This window comes from Pholis gunnellus (genome assembly GCF_910591455.1).
Source record: "Pholis gunnellus genome assembly, chromosome: 3".
Classification (NCBI taxonomy): Eukaryota; Metazoa; Chordata; class Actinopteri; order Perciformes; family Pholidae; genus Pholis; species Pholis gunnellus.
The window spans coordinates 14311525-14334823 of record NC_136529.1 but is presented as its reverse complement, the minus strand read 5'-3'; the positions used below and the strand labels follow the sequence as shown (position 1 = coordinate 14334823).

General features: G+C 42.3%; 1 protein-coding gene across 1 annotated transcript in view; it reads right to left on the bottom strand.

Moving 5' to 3' along the window:
- The window catches only part of erc2 (ELKS/RAB6-interacting/CAST family member 2), a gene marked incomplete at both ends in the record, with an annotated part of 29347 nt that extends 6048 nt beyond the window's left edge, over positions 1-23299 (bottom strand). Inside the window, 13 exons of the mRNA XM_079184995.1 lie at positions 141-263; positions 1971-2173; positions 4070-4105; positions 5891-6031; positions 6242-6382; positions 7201-7338; positions 8262-8429; positions 9183-9350; positions 10249-10404; positions 12850-12924; positions 13230-13658; positions 14827-14850; positions 22625-23299. Of these exons, the coding sequence (XP_079041121.1) occupies positions 141-263; positions 1971-2173; positions 4070-4105; positions 5891-6031; positions 6242-6382; positions 7201-7338; positions 8262-8429; positions 9183-9350; positions 10249-10404; positions 12850-12924; positions 13230-13658; positions 14827-14850; positions 22625-23299 (2477 nt within the window). The remainder of the gene's footprint in view (positions 1-140; positions 264-1970; positions 2174-4069; positions 4106-5890; positions 6032-6241; positions 6383-7200; positions 7339-8261; positions 8430-9182; positions 9351-10248; positions 10405-12849; positions 12925-13229; positions 13659-14826; positions 14851-22624) is intronic.

The window sequence follows — 23299 nt, the reverse complement described above, 5'->3', positions numbered from 1 at the left end:
GTACGGCAGTGCAGACTAAGGTATGATAATCCTTTAGACAGCAGGCAGACCCAGGCACACAGGTGAAACCAGATGCAAGCAGTCGCAGTCAGAGACTTTAACCACGCAGACAAGCTGAAGTGCCAGGGCAGAGCACTCACTTTCCCAGGAAATCCCACACCATGCCCCCTATCTGCTGGGGGGCAGCGGACACAGAAGGGAGCGGGTCAGGGGGAGCTCTGCCACCGGGACGAGGGGTGGTGCGAGGGGCGGAGGGAGGGGGGCTGGTTTCAGGGGGGCACAATGGAAAAGAGGAGGAGTTGCATAGGTGATAGAGAAGAGATTTAAAAAACAGAATCGGATTTGAGAAAGGAGAAGAAAAAGGAGGTTCGAGACCGAAGTGGAAAATGATCAATGGCGGACGGTGAACAGAGAGACAGGTGGGCATGAAACAGAAAGTAGAAAGAGGAAAGGGACAGAAAAAAGTGGGTAAAGATGGCAAAAAAAGACAAGAACACTTAATTAATCAAACACCACTAATAAATTAGCATGACAGAGAAATGAAATGGGCCCTATCACTAGCTGGACAGGAACAACAGAACTGGTTTTGTGACTCTTAAAGTGACAGGGACGAGGGGCTGTCATTGGCAGTGCTCATGTGCCGTTTTCATGCAGTTTATCCAATCTGTGTCTCATTAGTTTAAATTCAAGTCCAGGATAATGACGGTGGTCTCCACCATCAGCCGAACCAAAGCCAAAAGCCGCACGGAGAGGAGAGCTAAGAGTTGATGAGGCCGCCAGCTTTATTCATGTGGTCCATTAACTGAAATCAGTCTGACCTCTTCCATTAAGGGGATGACTTAGAGGCACTTTGTGTTCTAATGTCACATCTAACAAAGTGTCACAACTTGTGTATCTCAACATGGCTCCATGGAAAGGTGTATTAATGTATTTCTGAGTGTATTATAAAAGCCAGGGACTGGATCCAGTGCAAGACACTGTGCCGACACAAACTCATGATGTCACACTTGTACATAACAACAGGAAAATGACAGTACAAGTACAGTATACAAAGACACAAGGAAGTTCATTTAGACATTTAGTCAGTGAACAGAAAGGCAGAAATCTCAGTGACCAAATAAAATAAACTAAGCAGATAAACCCAAAATTATTAATAATAGGAAAAACAGGATGTACACAGTACATATAGAAAGGGATCGTTTTGTTTTCTTTTTGAGTGTGGGTCTCTCTCTTTGTTGCTTCTTGTTTTGTTATATATTGTATGTTTGTAGTATTGCATCTCTTGGTTCGGAGCTGAGGACAGAGTGATAACAACGGCACTTCTTCCTATCAAGCTTGAATGCACATATTGTCAGTAGCTTTGGACAAATGCTTCTGCAAAATGTATGTAATGTGATAACTTAAGGTAAGTTCCCTGGGTGAAGACTTGGCAGTGTTAGTCAAAAATGGTGAGAAACTTAAAATAGGCAATAGTAAAGTATAGACGATCTACATGGACGTTAGGGTTACATCCTACTGAGAGCGCCTAGGGCGTAGCCGTACAAGTATCTCGGAAATACAACAATTCCGAAACTAACGATTCAGCTACGGGGTGAGATAAAAGGCCGAAGGTATTTTTGTGACACCTCTGTGGGACACTAAAACACACTAAGGTTGGTCGGATTACTGACGGAGTTACCACCCTGTTAGGTGCGAGCCCGCTAACGCTACAGTTTGTAAACTGATGTGTTGACATAGTTTTGCTGATGTAAAACTAGGCCCCATTTACTTCAATTCACCAAGACTTTTCTGTTTTTTTGCTTCTCCAGTCGCCGTGGAGGCATGCCAGAAAAACAAAGTTTTCTTCACGAATTCAAGGTAACACAGGGTGAGTAACTGATATACAAACGGTCATTTTGTGGGTGAAGATTTACTTTAAGATGCCTTTGAATACTTCACTAACTTAAGTCTAGACAGTCATATTTATTTACCTTTCCAACTCAGCAATCTTCTTATCCTTGTCATTCTTCTCAGTCTCAACCTCTCGCAGGATGTCCAGGAGTCTCTCCACCTCCGTCTGAGCCTTGTTGACCTCGTCCTTGTAGTAGCTCACCTCCTTCTCCAGCAGCTTCACTCGGTCCACGTACTCTGGGTTCCCTCTGGGGCCGGACTGCTGCTCCACTTCGTGGGCCTTCTGCATCCACGTGCCAGGGAAAGATACAAACAAACAAACATGCACAAATGCACACACCCGAAGAGACACTCAGTTAACATTATAACATCAACACAACCATGCAGTACAGCACAGAATGTTTTACTGCCCAAGGAAGAGAGATACATACAGTACACTGCAGTCCATCACTGTCTTATTTTAACCACTCCCCTTGCTCTCTCTCTCTCTCTCTCTCTCTCTCGCTCTCTCTCTCTCTCTCTTTCTGAATGAATAAGTAAAATGTTGCGAACAAGGGCATCATTACTGGTGCTGGCTCATTAGCTTTAACAGAGCTATTATTTAGCTCCATTTAACAGCCTCCTGAGACTCCCAGTCACTTTGTACACTTGGTGAGCGTGCAGAATGCAGGACTGTGTGTTTGTGCGTCTTGTGTTTGTGCAGCACTTTAACGATCAAAAAATAGTAACAAATTAGCTGCAGTGAAATGCTAAATCATGAACCTGACTCTTTGGGTTATCTGTCAAACTAATCAGAGCTTTACTGCTTGATCAATATGGACTATTTTCACCATTATTGCAACAGTTTGTAACTCTCTATGAAGTACGATACAGTGGTACACATCACCCTTGAGACAATATTCAGCCACACATGTCAACACAGGTCGCAAAAGTGCAAGAGTTGTACAGAGCCAGAGAGCATCCACCAAAACACTGCAGTGATCTCCAACCACGACTGATACCTCAGCTAACCGCACCACACTGAGACGAGAGAAAAGCGTGGCAACACTGACAGTGACAACATGCAACAAGGTCGACTATGTCATGCAAACCCAACGAAGCTGCACAGTCTTTGTGATTTTCAGTCAAAATAATGGAGAAACAGAAGCAACAAGGGACCAAGTTAATCTGTCGGCTAACAGTAAGTCTCATATTTTAAGCATGAGGAGCGATGTTCGGATTTAGCTTGTGGGAGATTTTTCTCAATTATTCAAATTGTAAAAAAATACATCAAGTTATTTTAGATCCACTCATCAATGTAGAAGTATATTAAAAAAAAACTTTGTTGGACATAGAAATTAGATTCCATTCAGCCTGTGGGGAGAGATGTGGACTTTGATGAGAGAATTATGCTAAAGGTGAGGTTTTAATGAGGTTTTAGGTATTTCACTTTAATAGCTTTTGTATTTTATTATTTTATTTTCCCGATTTGTTTCTGTATTGATTTATCCTCTGTTTCTGTGATATATTGTACACCTATACACAAAATGAAGTACCTCAGGATAATTGAAGCTTAACCTGTTTTGTACCTGGGATTTTACTAAACACCACGAAAATGCATCAGTGGTATAAGTGAGAAAATACCAAATGTCAGTATCAGCTTTAAAAAAAAAGAATTTTGGCTTCACAGTTCATTACAGGGTTGCACGATTGTAAGATTAATCAGAAGTTAACCCCCTCTGGCCATGTCCTTTGACTTCCATTACATACAATATCTGAGTAGCCTTTGTGAAGAAACGGATGCTTAATATGGATTTAGGCTCTTAGATATCCTGCTCTCAAACATGACAAAGGTCTAGTGACTGAAAACTTTAGCCTTATCTTTAAATTCTTTCATTGGACAAAAGCGTGCAGAGCCTTTTTTCTCTTATGTGCACGAATATGTTGCACCAGTCTCACCACATGTGTCACAAACACAAATGGTTGCAGAATGAGTATGTTGCACAGGACTCTGAGTGCAGTATAAAGCTCATTATATCAGTACAGTGCGATGATCAACATGCATCTGGGTGGCTCAGTGGGTGAAAGCAGAACCTATTCTTAGGGCTGGCATGATCACCATATAGCACGTCTCAAAGAAGTTATCAGTGGTCCTCATGCTTTCAATATGTGCCTCAGAGAGCTCAAGAGAGGGACTTACAGGATTGTTCATGTGACTGAATAGCTGCTCAGCTTGCTACATTGCAAACGGAGGGGTTGAGGAAGGGAGTAGGGCGGGAGAGTAAGTGTTAGGATTTAGTCTGAGCCAGAGGAGAGAACAGCAGGATCAGACATGTTACAATACATGTTTGACAGAGCAGTAACATAGTCTCAGTACAGCACATGTTGTTACAGGTTAAGGGCTACACATCACGGACAAATGCAGAGGAACAGACACAGGGATAGTCAGTGGATTATGGAGTAGGAGGAGGCGAGGGAGGGTCTTTAATGGTCCGTTCTCTGCAGCGGCCTATCAAAGCAGTGCAGCCCGTTACAGGAGGGAAAGCATGATGGTAGCTATTATCCTAATTAACTGTGTTTTATATAAGGCAGGTTCACGCTTCTGGTTCAGTCCAGTTTACAGTGATAGTAACAGATAAGGAACTAGCATAATGAGGGATTACAGGTTTTCATAGTTTTCACCTTGTTGTATATACATAAAGTGTGTTCTGTTGAGGAATTTGAGATTAGTCATTCAAAATGATCCTTCATGAAAATAACACACAGTGTCAGCCCTCCGCTACAGAAATATATGAGCAGGGAAAGAAAAGACACCAAACTCTTTAAATTCAAAGAATTAAAGAAATAATTCACAATTGGTGAAGTCTATAACTACTTTAAAGTCTAAGTGGTCCCTGGACTCACAGTGAGCTATTTATTTTGTTCACTGTGGACAAGCAAGCATTGGTTGTTATCTAAAGTTTCAGTGCAATTAATGAGGGACATCGCTCAAGACTTCATTCAGGACAGAGAAGCTCCCCACAGCTCAGCCAAAGTTGAAAAGCATTTATCATGAAAAATTGTTGAGTGTTTTGGTGAATAAAATAGCAACTTCTCTCCTGAACCTCTTCCTCATTACACAACAACAATACATGTTAATCATTTCATAATGCTTTCAATTTAGTCTGTTTCTTATCAACTGTACTTGTTTATACTTTCTGTTTGCAGCTAATGGTAGTTATAGGGTATAGTGGGCATGTTTTCTTTTAAATATTTTAATATTTTAAATACCCAAGCCAGAGATCTTGAGACATTTTCTCTGCATTTTTAAATAAATGTATGTGGGATTTTAATTATGGAGTCTATGTTTCTTGAATAAGTGCATTCAGTCTTGTGTTTATATGCCTCTGCCCTCACCAAACTAAATGGGAAAATTAAAGTAAAAAAAAACTTGGTCACAAAAAACAATAAAAAACAACAACTGTACATTTGAGACTGAAAGTTAATTTATAACCTTGGACACAGTAATTGGCAAAATAAACGTACCACAGCCACCATGTAGTTTCTGTTCTGGAGCTTTTCTTAGCACGTGCAGTTGCAGTTGTCATAAAATGTAACTTTAGATTTCGTTTTCAGATGTAGATTTCGGGATACAATGAAAAGCTCAAGAACAGCAACTACAGGGACCTTGTAGTAAGACTGTATTGCATACAGCTGTACATTTGTATGAAAAAGTATTTGCTGTGACAACCTGCAGTGAAATGCTAAATCATGAACCTGATTCTTTGGGTCAGGTTCATGTTACAATACATGGTCTCATTCTGTCAACACCAATGTTGACAGAATGACATAAATCTGAGTCCAGTATTACAAAAGGGGAGGATGACTATCTGTGTCGAGAACTATGTAACTGTCCTGTAAAAAACTAGGAATTGACTCAATATCAAGGTTCAATATGAGTAGTCACCCGTTTCATTAAATCAAAAATAACATCTACACAATAGCCTGATGAGTGACTCTGCACTGTGAAACGCACACCTACCTTCTGCAACTGCGTCTCCAACTTACTACACTCCTCTTTTTTCTGCTCGATAGCGATCTCCAGTGACTTGAGCTTTGAATCCCTCTTGAGGCCAGAGGATGCCAGCGATGAAGCGTGTTCCTTTAAATCGATGAGATTGGACTGCAGGTGGACAGACAGTTAGCACAGGTTCAAACCAGTTCTAACTACGCCAAAGTGCCACCATCTTAAATGTCATATAAAGACCTGCTGACAGAATATACTGCACAGAACAGTAGAGTAGAGAAAGATAAAGGCACAGCATGTGGACAATATGCAGCCATGTGGACACACCCGTACACACATCTCTTTGCTCCATGCATACTCACTGACCTCTTTATCTGTTAATTCTATCTGCAGGCTGTTGAGCCTTTCCTTCAGATCCTTGTTCTCCTTCTTATATGAATCCACTTCTTCCAGACGTTCTCTGTCTTCCCTCTCCCTTTGGTCCTTTAAACGCTCTATAATCCTCTCCTAACGCACACACATACACAAAATGAATTCAGGGAGTTACATTTAAGAATGCTCTAAAGAGACAATTTAGGAGTGTTAAGAGTTTTAGCTGAGCGTGAGCAATAAGACACATTTGTCAAGCGACTTAAGACTAAAGTGTAAGAGTAAGCTTTCAGAGCAGCTGTCAAGTGGCACCTTTAAGTTGTGGGAAATGTCATAAACAAAAGCTTACGTTTGCGAGTAGGCCTACACGTGAAGGGTTATTACTTTAATCTTTGATTTAAAGGAAAAGTTTGGGAAATATGCTTATTTGCTTTCTTGCTCATAATTAGAGGAGAAGATTGATACCAGTCATATTAGTACACAAGTTTGAAGCTACCACCTGCAGACAGCTAACCTAGCTTAGCATACAGCTAGCCTGTCGTCTCTGTCCAAATAAAATCCACCTAAACCTAAAAAACCTAAATCTCACTAATGTACACATTCTATCTTGTTTGTTTTGATCTGTAACAGACAAATCAATTCGCCGTTATGTGCCAGACTTTTTCTTGGTCTGGAGCAGTAACTTCATGGAGTCTCTGCTGGTGATAGTTTTATATTTACAGTACAGTAATTAAAGTTTTTATCTCATTTAACTCTAGCGAAAAGTGTATTCCTAAAATGTCTGACTTTTTCCAAAATCAGTCAAAAATTTCGATTTTTAGCAGTTTCATAGATACAGGTCCTAAAATCAAACCCAATTCCAGTGAGTGGGACAGACACCAACTGCTGTTCACATCCCAACCGTGCACACTCATTGCATGCTAATCCTAATGCTAAAGTGCAGTACTGTACTGTACCTTCTCTGACAGCGCCTCCTCCAGGGTGGCCAGGGCAGTGTCTGTGTTACTGGAGTCGGTCTGCAGAGACTTGACCCTGTCCTTCAGGTTCCCCAGCTGCTTGTCTTTGTCCCGCAGCTGCTCCTGCAGGTTCTCAATCTGATACAGCGAGGAAGAGGAGAGCGGGAGGATGGTGGTGGCACAGGGGAGAGGAAAAAGCAGAGAAGCAGTAGTAAATAGCATGATCTCAAAACCAGAGAAGTGTTTAAAGTTGGTGTTATAGCTGGACTCAGAGATTACTCAATTCTTTGATGATTAATACCCACTACAGACAACGTCATGTTCAAAGTTTGAAATGTGCTGGGGCTTTACAACGAAGCATTTTCCGTTTCAAGAAATACATCAAAAACTGCCAGACTTTTCAGAAGAGTTTGAGAAGCAGAATAAAGAGTAGAACAGAATATAAATCAAGCTGCCATCTGGGAGAAAGTAGGAATTGTGCATTAAGACTAATGCAAAAACACAACTATTTAAAGACATTCAAATGTGCTCTGATCTTTATATGATTGACACATCAGGAGGAAACAAAGATTTAGAAATCACGAGAGATAAAAGTGGATGGATGAGGGAGAGGAGGTGTGATAGAACAAGAGAGGAGAGAAAAAGAAGCAACGGGAATGGGTGAGCAGGTCAGGGTGAGAGAGGGAGTAACACTCTGTGGGTATTTATAGCACACACACATACAAGAGTCAGTGAGGCAGAAATATCTTCTAGCTTGTCTTTCTATGGACACTTTCCCCCTGAGAGCAACAGAGACTCTCTCACTCTAAATGGAGAGAGTCACCACTCTGCTTTGTATTTTCACAGAGTGACTGGTTTAGTCCAGGACACAAGAGTCTAACTGGTTACGCTCATCGTGCACCGGCATAGACCATCGCCTACTCACCATAGTTCGGTGTAACCGATAAATAATGTAACAATAACGTGGTTAGTGAATGGTAATGGAGAATTATTTCAATATTTTCCACAGTTTGTATTCTCACACCCTAAATGGCAAGGCTTTCTTCAACTCTGTTTCTCACCTTCTTCTGCAGGACATTGATCTTTCTTTCTTTGACCTCCAGCATGTCCTTCATGTCCCTGATTTCCCCGGCGAGAGTGCCCTTCTCCTCCGTCAAGTCCTGCAGCTGCTTGGTTTTCTTGTTCAGGAAGGACTCTTTCTCCTCCAGACGCAGACGTAGAGCATCCACCTGAAGCAAGACACAGCCCAAAACACACACTGTAGTGAGTAGGGCTGTCCTCGACCAAAAGAAATGATTAGTTGACTAACACTTATGCGATTCTGTCGACTTATTGATTAGTTGATTTAATCAGCGGAGTAAAACTGAGTTCCTCCACAAAGAATCACACAAAAGCATTACTTTGAATCTTGTGTTAACAAGCAATGTGCTCATAAGTTCCTTGGAAATTACTCATTCGGCATTAAAAAGCATTTAAAAAAATGAAGAAATATTGGTTGACTAAGACCAAAACAACCGATTAGTCCACTAACAGACTAAGGGGGGCAGCCCTAGCAGTGAGTGTGCTTTCAATACAATAATCTTTTAGGTATTAAACTTAATCTACATACAATTACAAAGGAACACGGCTGCTGAGCAGGTATTTATTAATGTGGTGATGATCTTCAGTTTGTGCATTACAGTTACCGTAATGCTTCCACAGTAATTTATGTATTAGTGCAGCTATTTGATGTTTTCAATGTTTATTAGATGTGCTGGGACAGTACACTGCGCATTACGTTTCTTTGGTGGTGCCTTGAGTCGCAGTAAGTTAGTCCCAAAGTAAATACATTGCTGATATGATTTCCCGTAATAAGCCTCGGGCTCAGGGCAAGCCTATTATTTGCTCAGTTTGGCTTGGAGTATGAAAATGTTTGTGAGGCAGTGTATTGTTAGGTTGATTTAATGTATGTGAACAAACAACTTCAGTTTTTTTCCCATTACCTCTGTTTGAAGGATGGCAGCACGTTGCTCCTTGGCAGTGAGAGACTCTTTTAGCACCTCGATATGCTGTTTGCAGTCTGAGTTCTGGTTGTTGAGGGTCTCTAGCTTTGTCTGCAGAGCCAGCAACTCCGACTCCTTCTTTGACAACTCCTGCTTCAGCTGGTCAATCTACAGACACGTGAAACAACCATTTGCATGAGCATTGTAATGTTATACTATCACAGCGTGTGCATTGTGTGCGTGTTCGACAATGTGTGGGGAACCTCTTGTTAGCCAACAGCGAGCTAGCCAGCACGGCTATTGCTATTTTCATCAATGCATTTTCCCATTAAAAATGCATTTGGGACTAACTCCCCTGCATTCATCATATATTATACATCAGCTCTATTCATGATTAATGGAGAGAAGTCTAAAAATAGAATAACAAAACGGTGGCAGGTCTACGCCCGGTCGACTAATGTGAGGAGCGGTATGTAAACACAGAGTCAAAGCTCCGGAGAGACACATGAGCCTCAGAGAACGGCAGACACATGCACCTTGATACGATCACAGATTTCCGGTAGCTCTGCTGGTGTGTTGACAGTGTAGCTCTAACTAATATAACACAAGTCATCATGTCTTCATGGGCGGATAAAAACACTGATCTGAAAACCAAAGCAGGTAAAGTCTGTTTAATAAAAACTAATCTATCACTTGGCAGGCGTGCTTCATTCTTTGAACATAATGTAAGTTACAATTGTCTGTTGACAGCGTAATAATAAAGTAACAGGCTTTTATACGTACGGAAGGAAGAAATTATAAGTATTTCTTTATGCCAAAGCATGCACTTTCTGATTTAGCCTTTTTTTGGTCTTCTTGACACTGAGCAGCAAAGAAGCATCCCTCAGATAGTTGCCAACAGGGCACTTTGCTGATGACACTGAATGCTAAAGCAGAGACACATCAGCTTCATTTAGCATTCTCCTATCTGCACAGCTCTATCTGTATCCCGAACGACTCAATCGTGTTCATTTTTCCAGCCACATTTTTAACAGGATCTGTATTTCATGCATAGTGCAGACGGTACCTTGGACTTCATAAACTTAGAGTGGTTCTTGTAGACCTCCATCTGTTTGATCTCCTCTTCTCTGTCCTCTGTGTTCAGTAAGCCGTTCGCCTTCAGCATTTGAATCTCATCCTCCAGATCTCGAATGTTGCGCTCCAGAGAAGCAATTTTGGTGTCCTGCACACAAACATGCAGAGGAGACACACCTCAAAACCCAGACTGGCATGTCTTTTTTTTCAGTTTTATGCTGCAAATGAAACTGAAATCGATACGAGGGTCCAGAACAGACAGAAAGATTGACAAAAACAAAAAAGATATAGAGACTAAAAGACAGAGGGAGTGAGAAAGAAAGATGTTGCACGATAAAGAGAGACTGGAAGAAGCTCTTTGCTGTGGCTGAGAGCAAACTGCAGTATCTGTCGGTGAAATCAGAGGCTTTCTACCCAGCTCCTTGCAGCGGATTAATCACCATTGGGAAATATTGAGCACACATCCAGCACGGAGAGATCAGCCAGGACTGGAGAGAAACGTGTGGAAGAAAAGTAACAAGTCGTAGCTTTTGCCGTATATAGTTGCTTGCAGATCAATGCAGAATCCAGTCTCTGGACTGCGACTTGAGTGCAGCTTCAGCTTCGCGGCTTTTTAAATAAATAATACGACGTCTTTAAGATTAGCCACGGTCCATCGCCCTCGCCAGCAGAGCATAGAGCAACCTTGTTCCTTTCTCTCTTTTTGTGTCTCTCCTTCTTTCCTCCTCGTGGCTCTGAACTTCTGAACTTGTGGCTGTTAGCAGGGTCAGTCACAGCCCGCTGCAGAGGAACATGGGAAATGTGTCATAATGAGGAGCGATGGACTATCCGCGAAGGATCTGAGGAGTTAATGCCTGAACACTGCACATGTACATCCACTTCCCGCTGCCGCTGCATCTCACCTCAGTCGCTCTGTTACGAGACGAACATCAATGAACTAACGTCGCTGCAATAGATAGACACCGTACCTTCAAAGGAGGGAGATTTTATTCCATCCACTGGTACATCGACCTGGTCAGTAAATCTTGCTCTTTATCTCTCTTTCCCTGCCTCTGTGTGGCTCTCGTCCTATCTATCTCCCTGCATACTGGCCTCTCGCTGTCATAAACAACCACACCTGTTTCCATGGTAGCAGCAGGCAGGCTATATACCGTGCACTGTTTCTGGTGAGTGAGGAGGAGAGGGCGGGAGGGATGAAGGGGAGACGGGGAGGGAGGATTATTCGTGCTTCAGCATCAGCACCAACACAGCAGAGGGAGTGAGGAGAGGGGAGAGATGCAGGGTCTTCCTGCACAGCACAGGAGGAGGAGGAGGCGGGTCTTCCCTCTCGCTCTGTATGCAAATCAACAAGATCCCAGAGCACAGATGTCACATGACCGCGTTGGGTGAAGGCTGGGGCCTGCACACACAGTGCCGATCCAGCCGAGTGAGAGGGGCTGTGTCAGCTCAGCGATGATGTCATGATTTATTTTGAGGAAGTGATGTCAGGCCTCTGCAGTGAGGCTGGTGGAGTCTACAGCGGTACAACACTGGTACAGCTCAGCCGCACAACAAGTGTTCATCTGAATAGACATTTTTATAAAATCATATTTGCATGTTACATATTTGCATATTACAGCTGCATCAGTTTGAAAGAATGCAATATGCATGTCAAATGTAATTTGCTTGAGCTGAAGGCAACCACACTCGATGGTGATGGGCGGGGTCTCTGAAACTCTCAAACTGCAGTCCATCTTCTTAAATATGTTTTATGTAATATGAATGTTTGTCCCAATATTTAAATGATCCTTAAGTTTCCCCTTAAGCTTTAAAGTTACATCAAACATTACATACATATTCTATCTCTCGTTATATTTTAAGTGAATTATTCAAATCAAAGATGCACTTTTAAGATATTCTAGATATCTTGTGCATCATTCGTCAAACATTTAGCTGTAATTCAGCTTTGCATATTTCTGTGTCTTCAAACACTTTGAGGGAAAACGTAAAACAAAGCGCTGCACAAAATGAAGCTGAAATGATGGACCTGCAGTCTATGTTGTTTAATTATTGACATTAGATATGCCATTGCTTGTCATGAAACAAGTGTGATGCAGCTTGGCCTGACTGGCAGCTGCTGCTGCACCTCTCCAGCAACGACAGCTGTAATGTTGAACAGTAATATTGATTGTTAATGTTTACACAACTGCTTTGTGAGCACATACACAGTGTGTCTGGGTGTCTGTGTGTGAGAGAGAGATAGAGAGATGTGTCTACTATTGACTCAGCTGCTGATGATCACAGTAACAACAATAGATTTAGTCGAACACACACCAGACCTGTTTAGACATGCAGCAGTTTACATAATACAACCAAACACATATAGAGAAACATCTGTCTTCTAACATTTGGCTTTAGACAGACTATTCATGGTTAGCGTGTTTGTTTGTATACAGCCATAGTTGGAGGAACCTTCATACTAAAATAATTCTAGCTGGATAAAATAGTAAACAAGATATTAATAACGATATTTTGAGTATATTTAAAGATGTTCTTTCTAATGGTGACTGCTGCTGTGGTTAGTCAGGCTGTATACTATGAGTCAGGTTCTTACTTTCATCTCTATGATGGTCTGCAGGGCCTTGGTTTTGCTTGGATCCTGATGCAGCTGATTTCTTCTGTGTAGTTCCTTTTAGAAAAGACACAACATGATGCACCAGAACAGCAGAATATAATGTAACCTCTACTAAAAACTATATATATGACTAAAATAGTAAAAAAAATAAAATCTAAACACCAAAAAAGCATTTAAAATGTGTCTTTTATACATCCATTACATAATCGACATGCTACAATATGAGCTGTAGAATAGAGCACGTTGATTATGAGAGACTCGGCACTGCCCTCTAGTGACAACAAACTAAAAAAACTAAATGTTTAGCCTTGTACACAGTGAATCTAATTCATATCAACACAACCCTGGTCATAGACTACCTCTCGCAGATGGATGTTCTCCTTGTCCTTCTGATCCAGAATGACCTCCAGGTGTCCGAGCTGGGCCTCTGCCTCACCGATGCGCCGAGCTCTCTCCTGCTCCTCCTCCTCAGACACCCTGCCCGACCCCGGGGGCAGCCCTTTGCTCTGCAGCATCTCCAGCAGCTTCTTAATGGACTCGTCCCTCGCTCCGAGTGTCTGTTTCTGGGTCTCGATCCTCAGCTCCATCTCCTCGAGCGTCTTTCTCAGCAAGAAGAGCTCCTTGGCCTGCCTGTCGTGTTCGGCCTGCAGCCGGCGGAAGTTGTCCTCCGTCAGCTCGATGGTGGTGTAGTGGTCGGAGCGGTTGCCGCCCTCCTGCTGCAGCAGGTGGTTCAGGTCTCGTTGTGTGCGCAGCTCGTCCTGAAGAGCCTGGATAGTCATCTGGAGATGCTGAAAGAGAGTCTGTGTATTGAAATTCATTTCAGGAATAAACACAAAGCAAAGTTTTTCATGGCAACACTAAGATAACCACACATGAGGGTAGACACATATAAACACATTTCTAAAATGCTTGCGCACGCGTTTCGGTGGAAAAATGCTACAGCGGGTCAAACAGGGGGAACTTACCACTCGTTAGGAGCAAATAGACTGTAAACTATTTTTTCATGGGATTTTTTTTCTCCATTCTGGAAAAAGGATCAAATTTGATTCCTTTGGAGTCATATATATTATGGCTTAAAATAAATCACAGCTGTCAAACCTATTCATTTATTAGGTTGCTCTGTTTTAGACAGAACTAATGAGGTTGTTAACGTGCTTATCACAGCTGAAGATGCTTCCCTGCAGTGCAGCAGAGGTCTTTGCTCTCTGACAGTCAGCTTGGCTACAAATACTGTGATTCACATCTCAGCGGTGGCATCTGGTAAATACTGTACGCATATGGTTATATTATTGAGCCGTAATCGTTGGTGGACAAGGAGTCAAACATTTTAGATGAAGAAACAGACACCACAACAGAACCTTGGTTTGCACTATAGAGTAGTATATATAGAGTAGGCACAGTAATGTGTTGAAAAAACGCGTACTTGTTTTTGAGTGTCCAGGATCAAATACAAATAAAAGCACACACTATTAAGCCTACTATATTTCTTTGTGTGCAGGGGTGTTGGTTCTGGGTTTATGGGAACACTATTGGGGCCGAGTTTCTGTCACAGATTGACTCAGGCTTGGTCTTGCCTGTTGACATTTTCTTCCAGCAGATATCTCCAGAGAGAGATCAATCTATGTTCAGAAAATGGCCCAATCAGGATTTAGAGGAGAGCAAGCAGATTGTTAAACCCACTTACAGGCAGGCTGAGGTTGGAGGGTTTGTGGTCCCGCAGGGGGAAGGAGCACCACAAAACATTCGGATTGACACAATTGAACAAACCCATCACTCCTGGAAGTTTACAGTTTATAGGGGAACATATGAGGGTTCACAAGGAGTTCACTTCCTTTCAGAGGTTCGTAGGAGAGGAGGTTGTAATGGCGCAAAGGGATTGCCAGGTGAAAAGACACGGCACACTGAAGGTGACTCTATGTTGTGCACACAACACGTGGTGCAAACATAGGGACAAACCTTGGTTCTCCTGGCATCCAGCAGCTGCAGAGCATGGGCAGAATGAACAGAAAAACAAATGTATGGTAAAAACAGAGCGTCAGAGCATGATGCACCAGAGACGGATGATCAACACAAACCAGCCAGAGATTGTAAATGAAAGACACCCATCAGTCTGTCCAGCTGTCTCAAAATCAGCCTCCAGCCCTCAGTCAGAACAAATTATATTCACAATATACCCACAGGGAAAATATTACTTTTTGAGATTACCTTTCTGGAAAATTATGAAGATAAAGTTTTAACCGACATTGGTTTGGTAAGGTTTTATTCTGTCATAAATAATTTCCACGTCACATTTATTTTTCTTTGGGCTTTATGTGACTATAACTTTAACTTTATTTATATTCCTTTACTTTGTACATATACTGTATCTCACTGCCAGAAAAATAATAGCTAGATCACAAACAAATACTAAATGAATTTACTCAGATTCATTAGTTAATTAATAAATTGGCCACTACTTTTAGAACTGATTAAACATGTAAGTCATTTTCAAGCAAACATGCTTAAAATTGCATTTGCTGATTGCAGCTTCTCAAACATAAATATGTGTAACTTATTTTTGTCTTGTGACTTTAAATTGAATATCTTTTGGTTTTGGATTGCTGGTCTGACAAAACGAGACATTAAACTATTTAAAATATTGTGATGGAAATTCTGACATTTACAGACCAAACAATTAGTCGAGAAAACAATCGGCAGATGAACATCAATAAAACAGTCATCAGTTGCAGCTCTGATTTATTGATGCCATTAACGCCGCAGGATAAAACAGCAGCACATTAATCTTGAACATAACTAAAGGACAAATACCAAAGTAAAAAACTGAATCTGTTTTTCCATCGCTCTATCATATCTTGTTGGCTCACTTCCTCAGTACAGAACAGGATGGAGGGCAGACATGAGCCTTCTTCCAATGCCCTGAGACTGTACAGGATACTGTACACATGTGCTCCTCAAACCATCAGGGGGCAGTGTTTGTATTAGATAAAGGAGACGATGAATTTTTCTGCTGACTGCAGGACTGCTGCCGTCATCAACAGTTCTGGTCACACTCCGTTCTGAGAGTCAACAGCAACAGAAACCACTTAATATATCTTAACTTCTCAATTTCACACTGAGTGTAATCTCGTTCATTTACCTTCTGTCATTCCTACTGTCACAATAAAGAACGGATCTGTACACTGTCAAACCTCCCTTTACTTTTTACTGACAAACAAGTTTCAATACGACAGTTATATTCCTCACACATGTGGAATATAACATATAGAAAGTGTATAGAAAGAAAATACCTCTTCTTCACCATACATACTGTAAAAAAGTATAGAAAAGGCTGCTGCAAATATTGGCCTGCTGCTACCCTACTTGTGCTAAAACCATTTAATATTAATATTTAATATATTAATATTTAATAAAACTGTTAAAACAACCCTTTCTCTCTCCTCATATCTTCTCTCTCTCTCTCTCTAATCTCACCTGACTCTGGTCCCTCTCCCGTCCTCATCCGTACCCCTCTCCCTGTCCTGATCAATAACCTGCTGTCTTGGAACTAAATTGCAGGAGGCAGACTGCGATTCCAGTGCATAATTGCACTGTGGTTTAAAAAAAACTGGATGGCCTTTCCTCCCGACATCTACAGCAGAAAAAAAACTGTCCCAGTTCCTGTGAGTCAGTCATGACTCAGCGGATATTGGCGTTGTGGTCACCCTGACTCAGGAGAAGGCTTTTTTCTTTTGCAGCGTAACCTGAGAAAGAGCTTCCAGAGCTTCCAGAGAGTGAAGGAGAGATGTTCAGCTACAGTGCTCCCTTTTCTAGGTGACACCTGGGGCAGCCGGGGGTAACTGCCTGTCATAAATGCTTTTGCACAGAAACACAAATTCCTTCTGAGAGCTGCAATAGACAAGAAATTGGATTCTTTCAATTTCCCCCCAAAACCCCTCTCAAAATTGTAAAAGTTATATGTGCTTACATGTCGGCTAATTACACATACCCAAGTATACTGTCGTGTTTTATCATGTGGGCATAACGTTAAATTAACACGACTAAGAGTCTACAGGTGTGTTAGCTGCTCTGTGTTCTGTGCACAGAAGAGCTTTCAGAGTGCTAACATACAGATGTTTTGCAGATATAATGTTTACTATGTTCACAATATTAGTTTAGCAGGTAAGCATAACATTTTCTAATTAGCAACAGACACAAAGTACAGCTGCAGCTAAAGGGAATGTCATTAGTATCGCAGGTATTTGGTGATAAACCAAATAACTGGCTAAATTAGAAATTTGACCAGATGATGGCGATAGACAAAAAAAGTCAGGGGTCATCAAAGTAACTACAAATGATCCTAAAGGAAATATGAATGTCTTTACCAAATTTCTAGAGAATCCATCCAATAATCGTTGAGAAATGTCTGTCAAAACCATAAATGTCGTGCTGGAGGGAAAGTCTGGAGTTTCCCAAAGTCACCAGGTTTCATCCTCTGTGGACCATGAATATCTAGACTGAATTTCCTGGCAATTCATCCAGTGATTGCTGTCAGTCTGGACCAAAGTGGTGGACATGTAACACATTAACTCAAAGCTACTCTGTACATAGAAAGATACTTATGCTGGTGACATTCAAGTCTTTTACCAGGCTGCACAGGCGAGAGCAGCTATATGTGTCTCCTGTATGTGGGAGTTCGTATCCGACAGATGGACGACAGCTTCAAGGCGCTGAGTCAGAGCAATCTACTGCTCACTGCATCCCTAATCTCAACGTTGTATGTCGTGATGTCTGACAATATAGAATCACACCCACAGCCGTGCCAGCAGACGTGGCATTTATTCATCTCCACTCAGCCAAAAGTAAGGTAGCGAGCGCTCTGAATGCAGACTTAAGTAACACTGAATTCTGAAAAATACTTTCTTTACAGTATTTATAAGAGTTCATCCAGTATGCAGAGGACCATTTAAAATATTTCATTCATATTTATATTCATATTCTTGTTTACTGATCACTACTCAGTTGAAATAAGACCAAAGTCCCGGTTATGCTTCCTTTAATTAAGTGTCACTGTGAAGGGTAATATTAGGTGCACACACAAAGTTTTTTATTTTTATTTAAGTATAAGGTCCGTAAAAGATGGCACTCTAAGCCCCACCAATAACACGGATGATAATGAGTCTTACTGTTACATTTTACACCAAAAAAAGACCACAATGCACTTTGAGTATACATATCTAGGGAAAGTATCCTTTTTCTTCAAAAGGGGAACTCCCCTCACTTTACACACAAAGTCTGTTTACATTAGCTACAACTAGCATAACACACCTGTGTCTCCAAACCAAACTGATGGCTGTTGAACTGCATTGTGGGTAAAATTAACAATATTCGACAAGAAGAATACATTGGCATAAAAAAGTCAATATCTCTGGTTCTTGAGCATTCATTTTGATGTATTTCGTGGCGATTTACACCTGGGTGTACACATTAGCATGGCAGAGACAAGCACACAGAGTCACAGTAGATACTGTATGTGTATATGTTGCCTACTGTAACCTTGTATATTTTTTCTAAACCTCACCAGGCAGTTTTGTGAACTAAACCTAACCAAACTACGACTGAAAAAAACTGAAAATAACAATAAATAAACAGAAAACTTCTACTACTATACATCTTTCTGCAAAGCCTGTCGACTAGCTAACTATTGCTAAATGATGAAAATAGACGCTCTATATATTTTTTTCAGAGAATCCAACAGCGTTACGGGGGTGGGATGGCAACCTATATGTCATCAGCTGTAAGAGGACAATACAGGCTGCGCACACACACACACACACACACACACACACACACACACACACACACACACACACACACACACACACCGAAACATCTGTTAGGCTCTGGCATATGCTCTGTGAATCACAGCTATGTGATTTAATACTATTTATTTAATCTTTCCCTTCACACTGATGAAAAACACTCAGTGATATACAGCCTCACTTCATCATTAGGCTGTGTAATTTCACTGGAAGTGTTGCATGAGAACCAGACAGCCAGCCTATCAGTTCAGGCTATCAATATACCATTCAAAGAGATACAAAGGCCGACTTTCATCTACAGCCATGTTTATCAATCAACGCCTTTCAAATTACAAAACCACTCTCACGCAAGTATGGATTCAAAATAATGTTTAGGGTAAACACCCTTTGGTTCAAGCATCCTTTTTTTCCTATTTGAGTTCATGAAAGCACGTCACAGTGGGCATCCCAACGTGGGAAAGTGGAGAGTCACTCAAAGCTCCAAGCCATGCAGAGCAGAGGAACAACAAGGACAATGATCCTTAATGAGCTGCTACCTACATTCATGTGGAATGTGATACTGCTAACATCAGATAGAGGTATAGACATAAAGACACACAGCTACAGTTAGCCATCAGTAACAAGTATACTTTGGTTTCACAATCATTTCTTTTATCCGTCATTCCTGCATAGCTTGTCTACTCGTTACAAAACACAAACACAGTTTGCCTGTCCGTCTAATTTGTTCATTTTTGCCTATAAGATGTCAAAGAGCAGTAAAAATCTGGCTTTGAAGCATTGTCGACATGTGGACTTGAGGAACGGGGATCAAACTGCCAATCCTGCAATTAGTAAAAAAAATATCCATTAGCTCTCTTTAGACTTTCCACATGATACTTCCTGTGCTCACTTGAGCTCCCCATGTCATGACATCGCCGAAAAGATCAATACCTTTGCCCATCAAGTTTATGTGACTGCTGCAAGCTTGTTTGCCACCAACTGAAGAGAGCTTAATATCAACTCAACGTACTGTGTGGGCTGCACACCTGCTGCATCACCATGCATATGAATCATATGTGCAAACGACTAATTGCGACTATACCTCTCCCACAAAAAAAATACAGACTGGTGGTGATGACTAATCCTCTGCACACACACACACATTACCAGCTGACACAACAAAGGGAAGAAGCCTCTCATCACAAACATCCCCGCCCACATGCACACCACAGACTGTACGGTACACACATACACAATTAATGTATGTGCATCCACATGCACATTTATCCACAGTGTGCTCAAAATAGACCCAACCCCTGAGACTTTACTGAGACACAACGGCCCCACCCGGATCACATGTTCATCACACTTTTAGTGCTCAGTCGCCCGCACCAATCGCTAGCTCACAGTAAGGAACACAAACACAATGTCATGTTTGACTCTGAGGCAACGTATCCGTGCACGGTCGGAGCAGTGTGATACGGGAAGCTCAGCCTCCATTTTGGGCATTGCGTTGATGAAGGCTGACTGGGTGGCTGAGCAGCAGTGGTCATGACTCAGTCAGATATGGTCCGCTCTAGCTCACACACTTGCCTCCAGCAGATCTTGTCCAGCTTCAGCACGACAGAACGTTCTGCTGAATTCAAGTCAAATGGATCAGCCATATATACAATATAGCAACCTGAACCATTTGCATAGTAGATTCAAAATGTGCCTCACAAAACAGTCCTAAACTAATCACTACCTCTGATCAGGACCGTCGACCGTGTTGTTTAAAGCTCTGCAGGCTACGGTTGGTATTTCACTCACAGTGGAGTGAGTGCTTTACAAAACAAATGAAAGACAAACGAATGCAATAATGCTTTTCCTTGTTTTCTAAGATATGTTCAAAAGAAGCACACATTCCCAGATCTTTCACAAACTAAATAATGCAGAGTATTTGCTCAAGCTAATAGAAGCCTGAGGCACCTGATGCAATTGTAAAGGGTGCCATAAAACAGATTTAATGATTGGCCTGAAATGACTCCATTATTAATGAGGCAATTTGCTCCTCAGTCAGCCTCTCAATCCATCCCACCGTTAGGTACACACACACACACTTACGTAAGAACGCGTCACAGCCCAGAAATCAAGATAGAAAAGACCAATTATAGTAACAAGGCACATCTGCCTTTTATTAGCCGACATACTTCATTAATGAACCCAACTAGGAGAGACATGAATATCATTCAAAGCGAACGCTGATGGACACGGCTGGGAATAGAAAAAGTCCTCTCTTTGTATCGAGCACAAAGGCATGAAAGCCCCACACTGTACAGCTTTTATATTCTGCCGGACACATTCAGCTCCTCCTACAGCGTGTGACGCCAAACTAAAAATACATACAAGGATTCACGTTGTGTCATGAAATCACACTGAGCATAAGGAATAAATGAAATGATGAATGGCTTCAGTGGCAATGCAAGGTTTATCTTGAACAGGCACATTCTCCTCTTAAACACGGTCCCTACACCTTTTCATGAATCATAACGATATAAAAGAATCTGAGTACAACCGGCTCCCCTCGAGGAATCACCAGCAGGTAAAACTGTGAGGCAGAGTGCTCGACACCCTTCCCTTCAGCAGCACGGCACTGCTTCAGGGATGAGGTGGCAAACGACAAACGACTAGAAAAGGGAATGTTCATACACAAGAATACAAGCAGACGTGCACAAAGACAGACGGGTCTCTGTTAATGGTCACCTACTGTGACCTTGAAGGGTGAAGAGACAGTGTTGAGTAATGAGTGGCCTACTCAACTTGCTGCTCAGGGTCTGACAGCATCACTCGACCAGACAGACCGAAACGCAGACAGACTGGCAGGAAGACCACATGCTTTCCGGCTGAACTCGGCCTTTACGTTGCTCAAAGTGCGGTACAATCAGCTGCATCATGCAACAGAACCGCCTCAAAAAAACAAAAACGCTGTAGAGCTCAATCTAGTCAGTCAAGCAAAACGCTGACCTATTCCATAATCTACCTCAGCGTGTGCTGCACTTCTCCTCGGCTCTGTCTGGTGACAGAGAACTATATTCTCATACTGAAAGCAAGTGCAGCACGTGATGATTGGCTGAGTTTATATCTGCGTTATTTCCATTGTAAGAACCTTATTTTCAATTTAGTGATGAAAAACAGACTGTTGTTTACTTGAAGACGGTGAAGGCCAGATTAACAGAGGTAGACAGTGTAGAGATGATCAAAGTCAGAGTAAGTAAAGGAAAGACAGTAGAAATGGGAGGAGAGCGATAGATTAAGACAAAGGGTTTTTAAGCATACTTGACATGTGTCTCTGGGCCTTGTGCCTACTCTTGTCACGTACTGATTTAACTGGGCCATGACTAAACCCCCACATTGACGCAAGAAAAACATATTTTGACATGTCACACTCTTATGCCAATCTGATAAAAAAACCTTTCAAAACAAACTATAATCAACGTTGTGGCCAGATTGCATGCAGAAGTTACAATTCACCAGTTTGTCAGTATCATTGTTTCTTAATCATTAAACAACTAATAGCAAGTTTTCATTGTCAGAATTATGGATTATAAGATGATTTCATACAAGGCACGGTGCTCAGCATATTAGCTTGTGTTTCTAAAACTAAATAACTAGATAAAAGTTTTTCTTTGTATTTGGCTCAAGTGGTCTCTCTGTCATTGATTCTGTACTGGAGTACTATGCGAGGAGAGTGCGTGTTAAATATGTATGTGCACAAAGAACTCTTTCCAGAAAGGTTTCAACAAGTACTGCAAACATCACTGACTCCATTAATTCTCTTGAACTGCCGGACTGAGGATGACAGTGGTCTATTGCAGAGAAGTGAACGGTGAACGCAGACACACACAGATCAAAGAAGACAACAGAAAGACAGCAGAGGAGCAAACTAGAATTCACCGCAGTCATGAATGGATTATGACAGTTGAGAGGGATGGTCTCACCTGGTTCTCCTCGTGATTGACTCTCATCTGCTCTTTGAGGATTGACGTGCGAGCCGCCTCTTCTTTCCTCATGATCCTCTCCTTCTTCAGCTCAGGACTCCAGAAGCTTTTGATGCTGTTCGTGGAAGATCCCAACTTACTGTCCTTCAGGTCGAGTTCCCGGCGCAGCAGCTCATTCTCCCTCAGCGTGTCCCTGAACTGGACCTGCATCTCCAGCAGCTCCCCGCCGCTGCTCCGCACCGCCTGCCTCAGCAGTGCAGAGGGCACCCCCTGGTGGTGGTGGTGGTGGTGTAGCATGGAGAGGGAGCCCAGGTCACTGTAAGACAGAAGGTCAGCATGGGGAAGCCCCACTGAAGCGATGTTTGGACTGCTGCCCATGGCTGTGACGCGGCCCCCGTACATGGCCCGGCTGGTGGCCCGACCCAGAGTCATAGTGCCTTTTGGGTAGGTGGCAGTGGAGCCCAAGCCCTCGTGGTCGCTCAGGTACATGGGCCCCGAAGTAGCATAGGCAGCGTTGAGTGACTGGATGTTCTCCATGGAGAGCGTCTTCCCCCCCGCACCACCCCCGCCCCCGCTGTTGGCCCTCCGGTGGCCCAGTCTGGGGGACCTTGGCAGGCGCGGGGACCGTGCGGGGCTGCTCTCTATATGGCCTACAGCTCTGGCACTGCCGTACAT